The sequence below is a fragment of the Salmo trutta genome, chromosome 31, assembly GCF_901001165.1.
Source record: "Salmo trutta chromosome 31, fSalTru1.1, whole genome shotgun sequence".
In the NCBI taxonomy this organism is placed as follows: domain Eukaryota; kingdom Metazoa; phylum Chordata; class Actinopteri; order Salmoniformes; family Salmonidae; genus Salmo; species Salmo trutta.
Genome location: NC_042987.1, coordinates 9,625,449 through 9,647,094, shown reverse-complemented (window position 1 = coordinate 9,647,094; position 21,646 = coordinate 9,625,449). Strand labels below are relative to the sequence as shown.

Sequence of the window (21,646 nt, the reverse complement as noted above, 5' to 3'; positions counted from 1 at the left end):
TGATGACATCAACCTGTCTGATCTTGTCACCTGAAACCAAACATTCAAGATTTTATATATTTTATATCAATAGTTATATCTTATTAATGACTGACATGACGGATAGTGATGTGTAAACTTACCTTTCAGTTTTTCCCTTTTGCCTTTTGATGGAAATAAACGTAAGAAATAACAAGTATTCTGTAGGCAGAAGTTAAAGTAAATGAGTCGGACTAGACTGTCAGCTGTGTGTGTGTATCTGTAGCTACTCATCATGCTAGTGGAAAATGTTTCTGTCCTCCCGACCGCTGTTACTCATTTCCCAACAGTTTCTCCAGAAGTAGGGCCTACTAACATCTACTGTACACTGTCTGGTATTCTCCATCAGCATTAAATAACTATTTCAAAGTGCAAATTCAATGAATAAATGGTATTTTAAGTAATCATATAATGCATCATTTTTGCATCACTATATCGTAGTAGCGCATTAGTTCAGTAATGTACTGACCTCAAAAGATAAGACAATTCATACTGGACAAAGCAAATTAGTCTTCTGTAGAATATGGTTCAACAGCAGAGATCAATGATACTATACATACTGTACGCATGCAGGCACACTTACACAAGCAGCCGTATGTACATGCAAACACACACTGGAGTTTATACCAAACACAGAAGTTGATCAATAAGGTAAAAAACTGGAGCGCAGCAGAGAGTTTGAGAGGTCTGGGAGGCTATAATGAGACTAAAAGACTATGCAGCCGTCACGCTCTGATCTTACCCACGATGCAAAGTGCTTAGCTCCTTTTGATGTCAGGAGAGCAGCTTCAGGCAGGGGTATGGGAGGGGGGCAGCGTGTGTGTGTGTGATGCAGTTATATCCGAAGCCACAAACAGTTTTGGATTGTCACGAGAGATGAAACGATGTGCAATGAATCTAACACAAGTCAGTGAGGAAGGGGTGTGTGAGTGAGTATGAGTTTAAAACTTAACTAGGTGTGAGAGTTGATGATGCGGATAGCAGGCAGGCAGATGCATATTAATGCTCCCCTGCTTCTTTTACGCAACGCCCACTCGTAGCAGAGAGAAGCGGAGCGTGTGTGAGAGGATGAGGTCTATGCCTTCTCTAATACAGTAGATCAAAACGGTACGAGAAGCGTGTTTGGGGATTGGTGATGCTAGCTTTCTTCAGGTCTCAACACTAAACACAGTAAAACTCAAAATTGTGATCCAGAAAATAAATCATTTATTTACATTGAAGTTTGAATCACATTGAGGAAAAGGAAATTAAGACTCCAGACTTCCATTTCATGACTGTATTGCTGCTGATGTGGAAAAAGAAATTCTTCTACGAGTGTACAGGGGAAAAAAACAAAAAGGTTTTTCATAAAAGCAGTGAATGAGACGATAGAAACATTTCCAACCTCCAATCCACCCCAGAAAAACGACAGGCTTTGAAAACAAGAACCGGCCATTGCTGAGACACAAGAAGAGGTGAAAAGGGTTTCTGTTTCAACTCATCACCGCCTTTAACCAGGTTAACCATCAAACAGCCAGAACTGACCATGCGGATGATTCCTACTGTTTCTGAGATCTAGGAAAGACAGATTGATGTATCTATGACAGTCTTCATTGAATGTGAGAATGGTTTAATGAGGGTAAATAGTGGTTTCTGGATTGCTGCTGAGAATCACCAAAGCTCTAAAAACCAATATTGACAGACAGACTGGAAGGGGGAGGTGTTGGAAAAGGTGGGTTTTGGCGGCAAAGAGAGAACGAGAGAGTTGGCCGGGAGAAAGCAATATTGACAGACTGCCTGGGATGAGGAGTGTGTGTGTGTGTGTTGGGGTAGAGGAGATATGGGGCGGTCCATGAGGCAGAGAGGGGGAGCGTAGGACTGTGTAGTACAGAGAGAGCGAGAGAGACACCCCTCTGGTTCTTCAGTATTTCTTAAACTCCACGTCGTCTGGAGGGCTCATCTCCACCGTTCTCTTCCCCACGTCCGTCCAGTTGGTGCTCAGGACTGTACCACCTGACTCCATCTACAGGGGGAGGAGCGTAAGTCAGTGATAGTGCAATAAAAATAAAATAAAAAAAATAAACTACATTTCTCTCCGTGTGCAAGAGTGTGTATATATAAACACACTCACAAAGGACTTGTTCATGGCCCGTTTGACCTCGTCGGTGCCGTCCCCGTAGATCTGTTGGAAGAGTTTGTTGAGCGCTGCGTCTCCCTCCAGTTTCTCCTTCTTCTCCTCCTCACTGATGTCGACCACCACCTTGTCCCAGTTACGGCTGGAGTGGGACGAAGACGGGTACTGGTCTGAACAGGAACACATGTTTAGAGGGAGAGGCGGTTACCATGGGTACTGGTCAACACAGGAGAGGGGGCTTTCAGTAGTACAAACCAAATACTGTAAAAATAAATATTGTTAAAAATGTATTTATTTAGCGGTATGACTGGTATATGTGTAAAGGAGAGAGAGCAGAGGAAACTGTGTGTGTGCGTGAGAGGTACTCACTGGGGGTGAAGTGTTTGACGCTGGGCTCCTGTCCTTCACCCTCCAGTTTCTCCCACCTGATCCCCTCCGTCTTCTTCATTTTAATCTCCACCTGAGAAAAAGAGAAGGGGGAAGAGAGGGAGAAAGAGAGAGGAGAGTGGAGGAAGAGGGCGTGGAGAGCAAGGAGAGAGAGAGAGAGAGAGAGAGAGAGAGAGCGAAGCCAATGTCTTTAGTTATCGTTACGTCTATATAGGGCTCAACACATGAGATCAGAAGACGCTAGCTCAGCGCTCACCAGTCTCTTTTAATGGTGGGATCAGCTCACGGCAGAGAGAGACAGTGATATGCGGGGGCACAGCTCACTCCCAAATCTTCCTGACAGACAGAGTGCTAACGAGACATCTGTCAGCTCGAGGGGCCGGATAGTGTGTGATCAGATCAGCTCAACGTACGTGTGTGTGTGTGTGGGGGTGAGAGCTATCTGTCTGTCGACCAGTGGCAGGAACACACATTTCTGGATGGATCATTACATCGGAGGAGAGGAGACGAGAAGAAGAGAGAGGACAGCCGCCACCACATGCGAGCTGCAGTGACAGGCCTCATACCAGTGGGACACTTAAGCTGCCGAGTTCTCCAGTACCCCCCCCGTCATCTTGTGTGTGTGTGTGTGTGTGTGTATGTATTTAAGTGTGTGCGTGTGTGTGTGCGCAGAGAGAGAGAGAGAGCATGTGTGTGTGTTTAGAGACAGAAGTTTGACAGAGTTATAGCGTGGGGGGGTGGGTGCGCTGGCATGACACAATTAAAATAAAATTTCTGCTCTGTTGCGTTAAGGGATGTTTCATTCATGAACGAATCAGGAGCAGACGCCAGAGCATCAAGAGGCTTGCTCACACACACACACACACACACACACACACACACACACACACACACACACACACACACGACTAATAGATGAGCTCAATACTAACCCAAGACTAAACACCTGAAATCTTAGGACTGAATGCTCAACCATGCTTAACTGATGTTCACATGGAGCCCTTCTTCATTGAATATTTAAAACCCCAACACCTGCCTGCAGACACCGACCTAGTCAACCTTCGTGTACAGTGTAGGGGAATGGGTTGGGATACAAGGCAGACACACACAGACCCCTTGCAGTGGCAGGGAGGTTTTTATGCTCTTATGTGCACACAGAGTGAGTGAGTGTGGTGATAACTGGTGCAGTCTGTGCCCATGCAGAGTGTGTGCTGGGGGGCTATACAACATTAATCTGCTGCCACATCTGTGTCTCTGCGTGTTAAAGGGACGTGGCAGGCGAGGGGCTGGGTCTTAAAGGGATGTGACAGCACCGTCACATACAGGACCACCACCCACAGCTCCCAGGGGCCATACTGAGCAACACACACACGCCTGTCAGTCTCTCAGAGGGGGAGTTGAGTCCCTGTGTCCCATGTCACCAGTCCCACGTGCTTTTACCCCCACCGAAGTCCCCCCTGTCCTACACTCACCCGCCCCCGTCTTATACAACATATGCACACACACACACCCCCCTCCCCTCTGCCGTCCACATACAAATCCAAATACAAAGAGTCTCCCATCTCAGCCCTTCACAAAGTAGCCCCTACTTTAGATTACAGCAGAGAAGATTTTAAAAAGCAACTTAACAAATAAATAAATAAAAATAGGAACAGTCTGGCGAGGGAGGCTGACAGGCATGGAAATTACAGAGGGAGGCTGTATGTTATCTATTCACAGAGACGAGAGGAGTTCGGAGCAGAGCGAGTGTGCGCGCGCGTGTGTTTACCCTTCCGTTCTGATCAAACACTCTGGTGTGTAATTGGCTCCCTGTTGTCATGGCGACCCCGCGGGTTAGAATGCCTCATAGCCGACGACGGGAGGAGGTCAGAGAGGGTAGCACTGACGAGGGCGTGTGTGCACGACACACACACACACACACACACACACACACACAGAATTAATCAACACACATACAGCACCAAGCATTACCGATATTACATGAAGACGGCACAAGAGTGTTAAGTGTGTTTCCTGTACACGCAACTGTGCATAGTACAGCCTAGTATCCCTTCCTAAGTGTCCTCTGAAGAAAGCAGTGAAAGTAAACCACCATTGGGGAAAGGGAAAAAAACCACAGTGAGTACTGCAGTTGGTGTCGTTAGTCTGACTAGTGCAAAGCCCTTGGACTCACACAGAGTAGTTAGTTAGGGACAGGTTCGCCCTGGGTCTCTTCTGGTGGGTCTTTGTGACGCTTGCTCATACCAGGATGCTGCACGGCTAAAATGAAGTCAGAGAAGCGTCAAATCATCTCAGCACACTCCCTCACTCCCTCGCGCTCTCACACACACACACACACAGTTCACCTGTTCAGAGACCAGCTAAAGTCTCTCAGTGTGCCTAGTGGAAAGGAATGCAACCATCGACTGATGTGTTTAGTGTGCGCATTTGTCCTTGTGTCATATCTGAGTGTGAATACTGTGTATAAGAAACAGTATACATATACAGTAAGTGACATTGTGTTTTACATGTGTACATTCTCTATATTTCTGTGTGTGTGTGTAGGACCATGAGAGCCTGTGGAGCCCTGTGGACCAGGGAACAGACAGGGCTTTGTGGGAGTGGAGGGGGCCTAAACTCACTTCTCTCCCTCCCCAAACTCCATCCCCTTCTCTTCCTTTAAGACTGACTCGTGTGTGTGTGTGTGTGTGTGTGTGTGTGTGTGTGTGTGTGTGTGTGTGTGTATTACGCACAAGATTAAGTTTGTGTGCATGCACGACGACCATTTAAAAAAAGACAAGTAGTTGAATTTTGGAATGTATTTGGAAAGAATTTGAAATTGCTCAAATACACCAACTCAAACACACTCCCATGGATATAACCCAGGCATTTGAAAAAAGTATTTTAAAATACTTTCAAACAGTAGGCTATTTATAGGAAATTATTTGTTAAATACTTCCAACAGAAGTAGTTGATTCGGGCCACATTATCAGAATATACTCAAATACACATAAGTTTTAAGTAACAAAATAGACATGTATTTGAACCCAGGTCCGATGATAACCTGTGTGTGTGTGTGTGTGTGTGTGTGTCTCTTAGGCAGTCATCTGCCCCTCTTTTCCCCTCCTCTTCCTGTTCTAAGACTGGGTCTTTGTTTGAGCTTCAACACACGTGCACCTCTGGTATGCAGTGCCTGATGTTGCCATGGCGAACTGCGAGTGAGCGTATGTATGGGAGTATGGAGAGGGGCTACGTCCTCTCTCGAGGGTGGAAACTAGTTTTGGCATTGGGTGGCAGGAACTCTCAGCAATAACCTCTTCTCTACCTCACCTTACTATATTCTATTCCTCCTCTCCCTCTCTTTCTGTGTCCCTCCATCTCCTTTACTCTCTGCTTAGCTAGAGGCTGCACGTCTGTCGGACTACCAAATCATCTCCTCTTCACTCGGGTCTCTGTCAACCTCCCCTTGTTGTGCCGTGGGTGGGGCATGTCCCGCCGTCTCGTTAGACTGAGCACCATCTTATGCCCCAAACGAGTCCCAACAGGCTGCACCCATGCCCAGATTCCCAACGCACACTAGATGGATGAGCTGAGTGCCTCTCTCACATGTACACATGCACAGGACGAGTCTCACTCACACACACACCTCATTTCAAAACAGCCACACTCATTGTATCCATTTCAAGCTTGTGCCACACATGCAGAGACCTTTTCAAGCTTGTCATGAATACACAATAACAATAGTGCATTTTCACATTCTGAAGGATTTGACCACAGGCTTCTGTGTCGCTTCCAACATAATAAAGTGGGAGTGAGTAAGAAAAAGCATGGAGAGATGCCTACGCACTAATTACTATACACTACATACTCCCTAATTTGTGAACAATAAGACATGCCCTTCCCACTCATTATCAGCCATAATTAGTTACAACTGCAGAGCTTGTTAATTCTCACAGGGCAGAGTTCTAGTGTGTGTGTTGACCCAGTCAGGGCTGTATTAAAGAGGATTCTCCTCCTCCCAGTCTTTCTGCGCCACTAATGGTTAATTATCACCTTCCAGTCTGGTCCTTCTCTGGTTAACCTGCTGTGTTTAATCACATTTCTAAGGGTTCCTGGGGACTGCATAGAACCTTGAGGACTGTGGTTTTACACACATTTCACCTGTGGGAACATTTTCTCAGTTCTTGAGGCAAATGATATGACAGGCTGAGGAGTATGGAGTTTTACCTTAGTGGAGAGGACCTTGAAGGTGCTGTGTTGGGGGACGATGGGATGCAGCAGGTTCACAGTCAGGCTGAAGTCCCCCCCCGACGGAAGTTTCACCACCGCCGACAACTACAGATAGAAACACACGTTACACACGTTACACACGTTACACACACACACACACACACACCCTCCACTGCAGACCATTATAGAGGAGTGGGGATAGGATGTTCAAATTCACCCCGAGGGGGTTTAGTGCTGGTCTTAGATAAGTTGGGCTTTCTTTCTTCGATTGAGGATTTAGACTTGGGGAGGGTAAACTGTTCCTAGATCTGAGCTTACAGGCACCCCTGGGGGCATAGCTGGGCCCAAAGGGAGCGAGTGTGTGTGTGTGATACCCCTTACAGCAGTGGTTCCCAAACTTTTTAATAGTCCCGTACACCTTCAAACATTCAACCTTCAGCTGCGTACCCCCTCTAGCACCAGGGTCAGCGCACTCTCAAATGTTTTTTTGCCATTATTGTAAGCCTGCCACACACACACACTACATTTATTAAACATAAGAATGACTGTGCTGTCACAACCAGGCTCGTGGGAAGTGACAAAGAGCTCTTATAGGACCAGGGCACAAATAATATAATAATAATCATCAATAATTTTACATATAAAACCTTCGTTGTTCATTGAAAATTGTGAATAACTCACCACAGGTTAATGAGAAGAGTGTGCTTGAAAGGATTCACATAACTCTGCAATGTTGGGTTGTATTGGAGAGTGTCTTAAATCATTTTCCACACACAGTCTGTGCCTGTATTTAGTTGTTATGCTAGTGAGGGCCGAGAATCCACTCTCACATAGGTACGTGGTTGAAAAGGGCATCAGTGTCTGAACAGGGCGATTGCCAAGGCAGGATACTCAAAGCGCAGCCCAATCCAGAAATCTGGGAGTGGTTTCTGATTAAATTACATTTTCACAGAACTGCTTGTTGCAATTTCGATGAGGCTCTCTTGTTCAGATATCGGTAAGTGGACTGGAGGCAGGGCATGAAAGAGATAACCAATCCAGTTGTTTGTGTCATCCATTTCGGGAAAGTAGCTGCGTAATTGCGCACCCAACTTACTCAGGTCCTTCGTTATATCACATTATGACATAGTCCGTAAGCTTGAGTTCATTTGCACACAAAAAAAAAAATCATACAATGATGGAAAGACCTGTGTGTTGTCCTTGTTAATGCAGTCAGAGAAGAGCTCCAACTTCTTAATCATAGCCTCAATTTTGTCCCGCACATTGAATATAGTTGGAGTCCCTGTAATCCTAGGTTCAGATCGCAGAGTCGTGTGAGAAACGTCATCATCATGCAAGCGGTCAGACAAGTGAAAATTATGGTCAGTAAAGAAAACTAAGCTCGAATCTCTCAATTAAAAAAAAACGTGTCAATACTTTGCCCCTTGATAACCAGCGCACTTCAGTATGTTGTAAAATGGTCGCTGCCCATATTATTGCATAGTGCAGAAAATATACAAGTTCAGGGGCCTTGCTTTAACAAAGATAACGATTTTCACTGTAGTGTCCAAAACGTCTTTCAAGCTGTCAGGCATTCCTTTGGCAGCAAGAGCCTCTCGTGGATGTTGCAGTGTACCCAAGTGGTGTCGGGAGCAACTGCTTGCACGCGATTTACCACTCCAATATGTCTCCCTGTCATGGCTTTTGAGCCATCAGTACAGATACCAACATGAGCAGCAGCTAAGTTTGGCTACATACGGACCGTTAGTGGAATTCCCGTGAGAGAGTAACGGTTAATGTGACTGGATGTTAATCATTTGACTAAGCTACCTGGATTTGACATTGTGTTATTTCGCTGAACACTAGATGGTTTAATTAGATTTGCCGCCAGTGAAACGAGGCTACTCCGACGAGAAAAAATCTCACCCAAATGTATAGCCCCGTTGGAAAATATAAAATTGACTGTTTGAAAATGTGAAGAATAATAAAAAAAAGTAAGTGACTCATTTTTATTTGGCGTATCCCTTACAGCATCCCTGCCATACATCCTCTGAAGGGCAAGCCCCCTAGCTATCTCATTAGCCCTAATAACACCTCCCCAACTATTCTCAGAACAGAAAGAGTGGGCGAGGGCAGAGGAAGGGAACGATATGTGGAACTGGAATCAGGCATCTCTCTGTGTGTATCAGAGAGAGCTGCTCTCCTGTAGGGGGACCTCAGCAGAGAGAACTAGGCTTGGGCGGTATACCGGGGTATTGGAAAGCGCCACAGGATGGCTTTTCAATACTGTCAAAACTATTTTTCAGTAGATTTTAATATGTAGCTACTGTTTAAGTTAATACCTGCAGTCAACTTCAGCAATACGTTAGGAGATAAAGCAGATTGCGTTCTTCATTTCACAGGTCACATTAAGGAGCTTACCGTAGTTCCCCCAGAACAGTTGAACCAGTGACGTGTTTGTTTGTAAATAGCACAATGGGAGAAAGCGGGAGCTGGTGGGTCCATAGCACATATATCAGCGAGTCTGTAGTGTGGCGCACAGTTGCCACAGTTTTCCCCCTGTGCTTCCTACTAGTGTTTTTTCCCCCTCTGTTCTTCTCCCCTATGTACACATCCTGCACTTCCTTCAGAAAAGCATGCATCACAATTTTGTTCATTTGCACAATTTCTCTCGATCACTGTCGCTTGTAAACGTCCACACTCACCGGAAATGACATTCACTAGCTATTCTTGTATAACTTTATGAGCTGATTTGCTTGTCTTTGCAATTAGTTTACGTTTGTTTCTCGCTTACTAGCTTTTAGCATCTATGTGATTTTGCTATTAGTTTGTGCTAATATTGTTAGCATTCTGGTAATAGACTTCTTGCCTTTTTAGCAAGAAAAGTGCTATGCCGTTAATATTGTAAATCATGGGATGAGAAAAAAAATCTGGATACCACGTAAGCCTAACAACCTCCCATTGTTACTAATCTACCCCCACACCCCACCTCTGGGAAGACGACTCCCCCGCCTTTCCTCTCTGTCATTCCATAATCCTCCTCATCAGCCTTTTTATATGCCACACCTGTCAGTTGGATGGATTATCTTGTCAGTGGAGAAATGCTCACTAACTGGGATGTAAACTCATTAATGCACAACATTTGAGAGAAATAAGCTTTTATGTGCGTACGGAACATTTATGGGATCTATTATTTCAGCTCACGAAACATGGAACCAAGACATTACATGTTGAGTTTATATTTCTAAAGTCGGTGTAAATAAGATGAGAAATAGACATGTCTAGAGTTAGCTTCCTCAGTGACTACAGTACTGGGCAGCTGATACTCTGGCAGCACTTCTGACAGTTTAGAACTGTCATGCTCTCTCTCCTCAAGAGATTCTTACACTGACCTGTGTGTGAGTGTGTGTGTGTACCTGTCTCTCGTCGAAGTTGATGTTGACCCCATCCTTAGGCACATTTTTCACCATGATGGTGACGATGACCTGAGACTCTGTCTGGTACCAGTCATGCCTGAAGACATAAACACTTAGTACAGGTTGGCCCTGAAGAGTAGGAACAAGTTATCCACCTTCCTGCACACGTAGCATGCATCCCAAATGGCCCCCTATTCCCAATATAGTACACTACTTTTGACCAGGGTCATAGGTATTCCAAATGTAGTGCACTATGTAGAGAATATGGTGCCATTTGCGACTCAGCATGAACTGTACTTACTTAATGTGTGGCGTCGGTGTCTGCTGGGGAATCCAGTCATCCCAGGAAGAGAGAGAAAGTTTAAACAAAACACACAAAACAAGCGAGAGAGAGAGAAAAAAAGAGGAGGGTTTAATGATGAGCTTTAGCCGTTAGACCAGACGGAATACGGTCTGAAATACTGAGTGTAACACTGCCCCCTTGAGGCGGAGAGTGGAACTGAAAGCCAGAAGGCAGGGGGAGTCAACCTTTTTCCATGGAGGGCCTAGTGTCTGTGGGGTTTTGGTTTTACCTTTCAATTAAGACAGACAACCAGGTGAGGGGAGTCCTTTACTAATTAGTGACCTTATTTCATCGAATTAAGTACAAGGGAGGAGCGAAAACCAGCAGACACTCAGCCCCCCCGTGGAATGAGTTTGGCACATGTGGTCTAAAGGTATGTGGACATTATAGAGAATGATAGAGGCCTCTAGTGGCCAAAAGGGTGTTTTGGCATTGGGCAGCGCAACTGAGGGCTTCCACCATTTGAATGTCGTGAACTGGGTGGGACTTCCAACTTCATTGGCTGATCCCTCCTGGTGACCCTGTTGGGAGTCATGTCCAACGGGTCATCAGGAGGGATCAGCCAATCGTGAAGAAGAAAAATGTACTACCTCAAAATGGAGATCGCTTGGGCAGTGCCATTGCGGCTGTCACAGATGGCATAATGGAACAGATATACAATAATGGTAGGAACGTCCAAAGTCGTCATTATCACTTACCTTGTTCTCCTTTCCATTCTGATTGGCCACTGCAAAGGAGAGGAATAGTATAGTCAGCCAGTTTCCACTTACTCATAGATTAACAGGCCAGAAAAAACACACACACCTCCCTGTGAGATCTCAGAGGCAGTTTGTTTACCCTCTGAGGCTAAACAGGCCTGATCTGTATTTACCAGTTATGTCTGTTACATTATTCACTGCTTTCATTAGAGGGAGGTGGCAGAGGGAGGCCAGTAGAGGGGGAGGGAGAAATAAATAGCGAGAGAGGGAGAAGGAGAGAAAAGGAAAGAGGAGATAAAAGGGGAAGAGGGCAGGGATGAGACGGAGCATTAATGTTGTCTAAATGAGGTCATGTTTGAAAAGGGAAACAGGGAGGGGGGTGTGTGTGTGTGTGTGTGTGTGTGTGTGTGTGTGTGTGTGTGTGTGTGTGTGTGTGATATCACCAGATGCACACCCCGTTTTGATGTGTGGGGGCGTCAAGCTGAAGCGCCTAGCGGTAAACACTGTCACTTCACACATGAAAGAGACATGAGAGAACTCACAGGGTAAGGCCAGGGTATGGCAACGGAGGACTGAGGTGTGTGTTGGTGCACTTGTGCAACAATGTGCGTGAATTGAATGTGCTTTTGAATCTGTTTGAATATGTATTATACATCTGTATGTGCGTGCGTCTGTATTTTGGTATGTGTTTGGATGTTTACTGGGGTTGATCCGAGGCAAGGCCCCCCCCCCACACCCCAGAGAGACCTAAATTATTCATGCGATTCAAACAGGTTCAATTTAAACCCTCAGACGATGACAACCACACACACATTCTCTAACGAAGAGTTTGGCTAGTACAGGGATAGAGTTTAGATGTTGGAGATGCATTCCCCTCCCTCACTATTTGAACAGTGAAGCTGAAATCACCAGCATTTTGGATTTGAGATAAAATGTTTCACGAGGTGACAGTACATAAACCCCCCATTTTGTTTTGTTACCAATAACAGGGGAGGTCAGCAATTTGAGGGGTATGATCTTTAACTTTGTCATTATTCACAACTCATTCATGATTATCCATAATCGAGGTAGCACCCACATTAATGAAGTGTTCAGAAACATCTCTATTCTTATTTACAATAAAAGTGACTCCAAAATGACAATACATGTTCTAGTTTGTATTAGGCAAAACATAATCTAACAACGAAAACAACCTGCAAATGCATCCGACAAGGCTATAGAGTCACAAGTGTGATGTAGTCATTGCGTACTAGGAATATGGGACCAAATACTAAATGTTTGACTACTTTAAAGCTGCAATATGTAACTTTTTGGGCGACTCGACCAAATTCATATAGACATTTTATAGATCTGTCAGTCTCATTGAAAGCAAGTCTAAGAAGCAGTAGATCTATTCTATGTGCAATATTTCTATGCATCCAGTTCTACTCCAGAATTTTGGATTTGAGATCAGATGTTTCATGAGGCGACACTACAGAATGTCACCTTTTATTTGAGGGTATTGTCAAACTTTTATGTTGTACTGTTTTGAAATGAGAATTATTTATGCATCTTGTACCCCTATTTGAATTCTTAAAAAAAGAAATTGGGGAACAAATTCAGTTCAAATTCTGCAGAAATTGCTCTGCCATTTCCCAGATGCTAAAATTCTGATACTATGCCTTATTTCAGTTTGACAAAACAAGTATAGTGTAGAGAATCATTGTACCATCTAAATTTCTGTGAAATATCCTTTCCATAACCAAAAATATTGTTTTCTCAGCGGTGTGAAGTTAATGTACCGAAAGAAAAAACAAAACTGGAGTAGAGAGCCAAATCCACAAATGTTTGCTTCGCTGTCCAATTAATTGATTATATTTGTCAGCTCAGAAGTTTACATACACTTAGGTTGGAGTCATTCAAAGTCATTTTTCAACCACTCCACAAAATATCGTTAACAAATTATAGTTTTGGCAAGTCGGTTAGTACATCTACTTTGTGCATGACAAGTCATTTTTCCAACAATTGTTTACAGACAGATTATTTCACTGAATCAATTCCAGTGGGTCAGAAGTTTACATACATACATACATACAAGTTGACTGTGCCTTTAATGCCTTTAAACAGCTTGGAAAATTCCAGAAAATGTCATGGCTCTTGAAGCTTCTGATAGGCCAATTGACATCATTTGAGTCAATTGGAGGTGTGCCTGTGGATGTATTTCAAGGCCTACCTTCAAACTCAGTGCCTCTTTGCTTGACATCATGGGAAAATCAAAAGAAAATCAGCCAAGACCTCAGAAAATAAATTGTAGACCTCCACAAGTCTGGTTCATTTTTGGGAGCAATTTCCAAATGCCTGAAGGTCTTCTGACCCACTGGGAATGTGATGAAAGAAATAAAAGCTGAAATAAATAATTCTCTACCATTATTCTGACATTTCACATTCTTAAAATAAAGTGGTGATCCTAACTGACCTAAGACAGGGAATTGTTACTAGGATTAAATGTCGGGAATTGTGAAAAACTGAGTTTTAATGTGTTTGGCTAAGGTGTATGTAAACTTCTGACTTCAACTGCATACACAGTACTTAGATTATTATATATATTTTTTTATAAAACGTGACCCGGATTGCACAAAGTCAGGGACTTATTTTCATTATGGCGGTTGAGGTACGAAAGCAGATCCTACTTACTCTCCATCATCTCCTCACAGCGTTTGATCCACATTTGGAAAGTGTTATCGGAGCCTGTGGAGCACAGGGAGAACACACTGTTAGGGTTCAGACAGACAATCTCAACCAGTTTGAACACAACTGCACTGAGGAATTACAAATACCCATAGCCACATAGACTTCTGTAGATTCAAACAGACAAGAAAATATTTCACCTAACCCAGAAGTATTTAAAAAAGAATAATTTTGGTGACCCCAATCGAATAAATATTTAATAGTACAAATTAAAAGCACAGATTGTTTTTATATATAAAAATAATTAGAAATTAAATATTGAGTAATGCCTCGATCACACCGACAGTGTCATGGTACACCAGAAGTACATTCATTTCCAATGGAACGCTGCGTTTGCCTTGCAGTGTGGTGCATACGTTGGATAAATCGAACGTATGCCTCAAACTGTATGCGTAGACTGCTTGACAGAAATGGTAGCCGAAGGTGAATGTTGAACTTTTGTTGCACACAAATCCAGATGATGCTGCGTACCATTTTACGCAAAAAAACACTGTAGGTGTGTTCAAGGTATGAATGTATGTATTGATTTCTTTTCATTTTGATAAGATATGAAAATGTATCGATTTGAAGGTTGTCATTAGATTTGGGCTGGGGTCACAAGAAATTCTTGCATAAAAAAAACTTTTGGCTAAAAGAAAATGGGGTCCCTGCTGAAATAAAAAAATGGAATACCACTGACATATCAGAGGCCAAGAGCTGTTATTATATTTCTATTACCAATAATATATTTAGCTTTTAGATATACATAAAATGTCTAAGGATATGGGCTAGCAGTCGATATGGGATTAAGTGGGTAAGGAGGTGTCTAGGTGGTAGGTGCTTCACAGGTCCCCTCAGCAGACCTCACCGTCCAGGCTGTGTCCCTGACTGAAGGCAGCATGTGCCGACTCGAAGTGGTTCAGGTGGAACTCTGCCATTCTGCAGGGAGGGGAGACAGGGATGTTATCAGAAGCAGACCAACAAAAAAAAAAACCTGGGGAAAACTGACAACCAATTTAAGTTTGACATATAAGGCAGTGGTTTTCAAATCGGTGGTCCGCGGCCAGGTACTGCACGGGGTCAGCGAAAAAATTAAAATATATACAGTGCATTCGGAAAGTATTCAGACTGACATTTTCTACATTGTTATGTTACAGCCTTATTCTAAAATTGATGACATCGTTCCCCCCCCCCCCATCTATCTACACACAATAGCCCATAATAACAAAAGCAAAAACAAGCTTGAATATTTTTCAAATGTATTAAAAATAAAAAAAACAGAAATATAACATTTCCATAAGTATTCAGATCCTTTACTCAGTTGAAGTACCTTTGGCAGCAATTACAGCCTTGTGTCTTCTTGGGTATGACGCTACAAGCTTGGCACACCTGTATTTGGGGAGTTTCTCCCATTCTTCTCAGCAGATCCTCTCAAGCTCTGTCAGGTTGGATGGGGAGCATCGCTGTACAGCTAGTTTCAGGTCTCTCCCAAAGCCACTCCTGCGTTGCCTTGGCAGTGTACTTAGGGTTGTTGTCCTGTTGGAAGGTGAACCTTCAGCCCAGTCTGAGGTCCTGAGCGCTCTGGAGCAGGTTTTCATCAAGGAACTCTCTGTACTTTGCTCTGTTCATCTTTCCCTCGATCCTGACTAGTCTCCCAGTTCCTGCCGCTGAAAAACATGCCCACAGCATGATGCTGCCACCACCATGCTTCATCGTAGGGATGGTGCCACGTTTCCTCCAGGAGTGATGCTTGGCATTCAGGCCAAAGAGTTCAATCTTGTTTTCATCAGACCAGAGAATCTTGTTTCTTGTTTATTTTGGCAAACTCCAAGCAGGATGTCATGTGCCTTTTACTAAGGAGTGACTTCCGTCTGGCCCCTCTACCATAAAGGTCTGATTGGTGAAGTGCTGCAGAGATGGTTGTCCTTCTGGAAGGTTCTCCCATCTCCACAGAGGAACTATGGAGCTCTGTCAAAGTGACCATCGGATTCTTGGTCACCCCCCTGACCAAGGCCCTTCTTCCCCGATTGCTCAGTTTGGACGTGTGGCCAGCTCTAGGAAGAGTCTTGGTGGTTCTAAACTTCTTCCATTTAAGAATGATAAAGCCACTGTGTTCTTGGGGACCTTCAATGGTACATACATGTTTTGGTACACTTCGCCAGATCTGTGCCTCGACACAATCCTGTCTCGAAGCTCTACGGACAATTCCTTCGACCTCATGGCTTGGTATTTGCTCTGACATGCACTGTCAACTGTGGGACCTTATATAGACAGGTGTGTGCCTTTCCAAATCATGTTCAATAAATTCAATTTAGTACAGATGGACTCCAAGAAACATCAAGGACAATCAATGGAAACAGGATGCACCTGAGCTCAATTGAGTACATACATATACATTTGTAAAAATTTCTAAAAAACATGCTTTTGCTTTGCCATTACGGGGTATTGTGTGTAGATTGATGAATGTGTATTTATTTAAAACATGTTAGAATACGGCTGTAACATAACAAAATGTGGAAAAAGTCTAGGGGTTTGAATACTTTCCAAATGCACTGTATAAAAAGTCATTTTTACTTTAATGTTTTTATGAATATCCCTAGCAATAGAATAAAATATTACATTATTTCTCAAAGATTAATACTGAGCCAACTACACTCACTGGAGTATCTGACACAGGCCTTGAAAAAGCATCCGCGAATAGGCTACCACTGCGGCTGCTGGCAAGCTTTCTTGACTTTGACATACATTTTTGCCAACACACGGCTAAACTTTAACCAGCTAAACAGCTGCGCTTTGGGAAAATGTGTTTGGAGTTACCTTTCTAGCTAATAGGCTATATTAGAGTTTACACACTCATTCAATTATAATGTGGGGAGGTCAAAATAACCAAAAACTATGTAGCAAATCTATTCATTTTAGAATGTTGATCACCATTCACCTGATAAGACAAGACTTGAAAAAAATATGTTTTTGCTAAAGTATGATGGGGTCCCTGGTCAAGAAAAGTTTGAAGACCCCTGATATAAGTGAGACGTGGAGTTGAGTTTAACCAAATGGATTTTCTGATTCATTAGGAAAAAACGCATCACATTTCTGTAAAAGGTTCAACAACAGTGCTTAGTGTTCTGAAAACATTTTTAAGCAGTCATCCTCGTAGTCATTTAAATCAACAGTGACAGAAATAAAGTTAGACCTTCCCCCCAGAAAACACAAGCTGCCAAAATAAATGCATGTCAATTCAGATCGATTGACATTGTTTGACAGGTGTCATGGGCTAGACTTTGGGCTGGGTGATCTCAAATTAATTTGATTTGAATTCATGTTTTAGCGCAATATTCCAAAATGCTGCAAGAATCAAGGTTTTAATATTTTTTGTTTGTTTCTATGAGCGTGTCTTTTTGGTCTCGTCTACTTTGCTCCTTTTGTGCACCTTGCCCCTCGCACACAGACAAGCCCCTCCCCCACCACTCACAACAAACGAAAGATCACATTATTTGCATTTGAGGTTTGGTCCAACATACATTTTTTTATTTTATTATTCTTTTTTAAAATCGGTCATATGGACACCAAAACACATTGAGACATTTTACTGTAAAGAGGAGAACTTAACCTTTGTAACGATACCCTTTTTGTCTCAACTCCCAATTTTAGAACAGAGCAGACCCTAAGACGGGAGTATCAATGAACATGATTGTGGAAAATGAATCCTTTGTTTGATGCGCACAGAATTGCAGTATGTGCTGTCTAGTCTGTGTTTTATAAATGTGCATTGAGCATAAGAAGACACATTTATATAAGGAATTAGCAATTAATTCTCATTCTGAGAAATAAGCATATTTACATTTACATTTTAGTCATTTAGCAGACACTTATCCAGAGCGACTTACATACATTTCATTTCATTTAATGCATTTTTCTATTTTTTTTGTACTGGCCCCCCGAGGGAATCGAACCCACAACCCTGGCGTTGCACACACCATGCTGGCGTTGCAAACACCATGCTCTACCAACGGAGCCACAGGGATGGCCATATATTTATCTTGGTAATCCACTTGATTTCAACATCTAAACAAAGTGTTCAAACAGTTTGAGACGGACAGGAGGCTGTCCGCCACAGTTCAATTGTTCTGCCTTGTTAGCAAGCAAATAGATTCAAGTTGGAGACGTTAAATATCAAAATTGCTGGCTACTCACTAGCAGGTGGTCTTATGCGTGAGACATTGCTGTCATTATTAGTGGATGTGCATTATTCATGGTTCTGATTAAATGTGTTACAAAAAGGGCATTTTCATAGACTTGAAAGCCAGGCCAGTGATTGCAAAAAAGCTGGTTAAACCATTTTGATAACATAAATGATATATACAGTACCAGTCAAAAGTTTGGACACACCTACTCATTCAAGGGTTTTTCTTTATTTTTACTATTTTCTACAGAACTATGAAATAACACATATGGAATCATGTAGTAACCAAAAAAAAAAGTGTTAAACAAATCGAACACATTAGAAAGAAAATAAATTCCACAAATTAAAAAGGCACACCTGTTAATTGAAATGCATTCCAGGTGACTACCTCATGAAGCTGGTTGAGAGAATGCCAAGCGTGTGCAAAGCTGTCATCAAGGCAAAGGGTGGCTACTTAGATTCTAAAATATATTTTGATTTGTTTAACATTGTTTTGGTTACTACATGATTTCATGTGTTAATTCATAGTTGATGTCTACACTATTATTCTACAATGTAGAAAATAGTACAAATAAAAACCCTTGAATGAGTAGGTGTGTCCAAACCTTTGACTGGTATTGTATATACGCTTTATTGTCACATACACTGAATATGGTCAGCCATAGTAGTACGGAGTCCCTGGAGCAAATTAGGGTTAAATGCCTTGCACGAGGACACAGAATTTTCACCTTGATTGCTCTGGTATTCGAACCAGCGACCTTTCGGTTACGACCCAACGCTCCGTTAGGCTACCTGCCGCCCTGGTAGTGGGTCTTACAGTTAGCCTAGGCATAATTTTACAAGCCCTGAATTCATTTGATTATTTCTGACTGTTTGAAATGCAGTGTATTGACCTTTAAGTTGCGCAACAAAGCTTATTGAGAGAACAAATAAAATAAATGGGAATGTATATATATACACACACGTTTGACAAAAAATTATATTATATGATTTTTAAGCCATATCGCCCAGCCCTAGCTAGACTCCTTCTGCACACATACCCTGTTCTCATGAAGGCAAGAGCAAGACTGGGGTTGAGCTGCTGGGCTTTCTTGGCATCATCAACAGCACCTGTAGAAACAGATATAGTCAGATGAGAAACATAGCTCAAGTTTCTGTAGCAAAGACAAAATGAGGGAACTAACATGCCAGTCACTTGAATTAAAATCATTCTACAAATCACCAATTTCAGAAAATCAGTAACGCTAGGTAGGTTAGTCAAGGGTTAGAGTTGTAGTTTGTCAATGGAGGATTAAGGTTTGTCTGACTGATATCAGTTTTTCAGTACTTGGGGGGGTATTAGGATAAGAGACTTACAGCTGTAGTTTTTCAGTTGGAGGTGGGCATAGGCTCGTTGGCAGAACCATTCTGAATTGTCCGAGTTTACTTCCAATGCTTCATTAAGTTCCTGTGGGGAAATGACGGTGACATCAAATGGGCAAACTTGGGGTCAATTGAATTGACATTGGAAAAAAACATGTTTATGACCACTAGCTAAGGTTGACTATTGTTTAGATACATTTTTATGTTCCCAACTATTTAACTTGGCTTTCTGCACACAATCTTCTTAGTCCCACATTAGTAAGGTGGTTAGCTACAATCAAGACATGTCTGATGTACAGTACAGCAGGTGGTTAGCCAGTTAGCTAGCTATGCTAACATTAGCTTAACTGGCTAGCTAGTACAACAAGATACAACCAAGAAGCTAACTAGCTCCTGTGACGGTACACATATACTAGTAGCTAGCTATATTACTACTGCTGGAGTTCAGCAACTACTGAGAGTACGTCGTTTCAGACCAAAATAGTTCGATAGTGTGGCTAACTTAACTGGCTCTCTCGTTAGATTAGTTTCTAAAGTTAGCACAAGATTAGCTAGTTAGCCAGCCCCGAAAAGTGTATAGTTAGCTATCTTGTTAACTATCTAGTTAGAGTTATTGAAAACATTTCCAAACCCATGACAACTTTAGCTAACAAGAATGATGCAATTTACTTTCAATAAAACGAGTTCATATTTTCTTTCTAGTTTGACAGCCAGCTAGCCGTTGTTTACCTCGATAGCTTTCTGTGGGTTGTCGTCTATGAAGCTATCGGGGAAACTGCTAAAACGAGAAAACAAAGCTAACGTTAGCCTCTTGAATAAGTAAACATTTATGACAAAATACTCGAAAATGTGGCTTATATACTTGCCGTTCGGATGCCATGGGGCTAGAAGTGTTGTCCGTGGGAGAAAGAGCAGAGACTAGCTAGCTGGAAAGTTCTAGATGGGAATCAGAAAACGAAACTATGCTGGAGAATGGAGCCTAAACTCTTGCGCTGTAGTTCAGTCAAAGATGTGTATAAGTAAACCAAGATAGACCACTGCCTGTCATTTCCAATGGTAACAAATGAGCCCCAGTGGGCAGAACAAGCAGAGCCAAGCACGAACTAGCGAGATCCTATTGGTGCGTTCTAGCATCATCTGCATATTTCCGTTAGGGAACACATGCTATGTGAAGCGCGCGTGTGCAATAACTATTCCCCATTGCACTCCTAAACAACTCGATTTTTAAAAACTTTTGCAAAGGGTAAAGTTGGCTAAACTTAATCCACTCTGTTCATAACAGATTCTAGTTTTGGGAACATAAACCTGTATTGAGACCAAATGTTTAATCGATGAGAACATTTGCTGAATGTCGACCAAAATCCATCTCGTTCCATCTTCTCCCACTGCTCGCCAGTGGGCTTCCTGTCACTACCATATTGGTAGTGAGTGGAAAGGCCAAGCGGATGCTTCACATTTAAACATCCAGTGAAATATCTGTCTCATTGTTCTATCTGTGGTGCAGTGAGTGGATTGGAGGACAGTGTAGTAGGCATGCGCAATGCAGGCCTGTCAACGGTCAGCTGGGTAGTCGCAGTTGCTGCTGCTGTTGCTTCTTCTTCTTCTTCTTCTTCTTCTTCTTCTTCTTCTGCTTCTTCTTCTTCGGTATTATTGCGTTCGCACATTTTGTTTGTGCATGCCGCCACCTATTGTGCGGTTGTGTGTGGTCAGTCACGTTACACTTTGTGATATAAACTTGTGATATAAACTTTAAAAAACTAACCCTACACCCAATACACCAATATTTCATAAAGATACAAATCACCACCCCATTTGACCTATATTATTTTTTATTATTTATTATTTTACAATGACAGCCTACACCGGCCAAATCCTAATCCGGACGACACTGGGCCAATTGTGCGCCGCCCTATGGGACTCCCAATCACGGCCAGTTGTGATACAGCCTGGAATCAAACCAGGGTTCTTAGTGACACATCTAGCACTAAGATGCAGTGCCTTAGACTGCTGCGCCACTCGGGAGCCCTATATACACCACCGCATTCCCCATTCCACGGCGTACACATCACTGACAATCTGAAATGGTCCACCCACACAGACAGTGTGGTGAAGTAGGCGCTTGTCTGTACAGTATGTAGGCGCAACAGGAGGCTGAAGAAATGTGGCTTGGTCCCTAAGACCCTCAGAAACCTTTACAGATCCACAATTGAGAGCATTTTGTCGGGATGTATC

General features: G+C 42.8%; 1 protein-coding gene across 4 annotated transcripts; it reads right to left on the bottom strand.

Annotated features, from left to right (window-relative positions):
- Positions 1 to 1,201: 1,201 nt before the first annotated feature.
- Positions 1,202 to 20,430, bottom strand: sugt1 (SGT1 homolog, MIS12 kinetochore complex assembly cochaperone). 4 transcript variants are annotated; one of them, XM_029725102.1, is made up of 13 exons: positions 20,281 to 20,430; positions 20,144 to 20,189; positions 19,409 to 19,499; positions 19,093 to 19,162; positions 14,738 to 14,808; positions 13,837 to 13,890; positions 11,164 to 11,192; positions 10,424 to 10,446; positions 10,123 to 10,219; positions 6,725 to 6,832; positions 2,501 to 2,591; positions 2,129 to 2,301; positions 1,202 to 2,020 (listed from the first exon to the last, which is right to left on the bottom strand). In XM_029725102.1, exons 1-13 carry the CDS (start codon positions 20,292 to 20,294, stop codon positions 1,919 to 1,921), a joined length of 969 nt encoding a protein of 322 aa, XP_029580962.1. In that variant the 5' UTR covers positions 20,295 to 20,430; the 3' UTR covers positions 1,202 to 1,918. The 4 variants fall into 4 exon arrangements, with proteins under 4 accessions (XP_029580962.1, XP_029580963.1, XP_029580960.1 ...); XM_029725103.1 differs by having other exon boundaries at positions 10,424 to 10,443; XM_029725100.1 differs by having other exon boundaries at positions 20,144 to 20,192; positions 20,281 to 20,429.
- Positions 20,431 to 21,646: the final 1,216 nt, after the last annotated feature.

Excerpts from the sequence above, each read along its gene's own strand:
- sugt1 (XM_029725100.1), bottom strand. Across the intron at positions 2,592-6,724 it reads TCAAGGTCCTCTCCACTAAG|GTGGAGATTAAAATGAAGAA; the intron begins GTAAAACTCCAT and ends TCTTTTTCTCAG. Across the intron at positions 2,021-2,128 it reads GGGCCATGAACAAGTCCTTT|ATGGAGTCAGGTGGTACAGT; the intron begins GTGAGTGTGTTT and ends CTCCCCCTGTAG.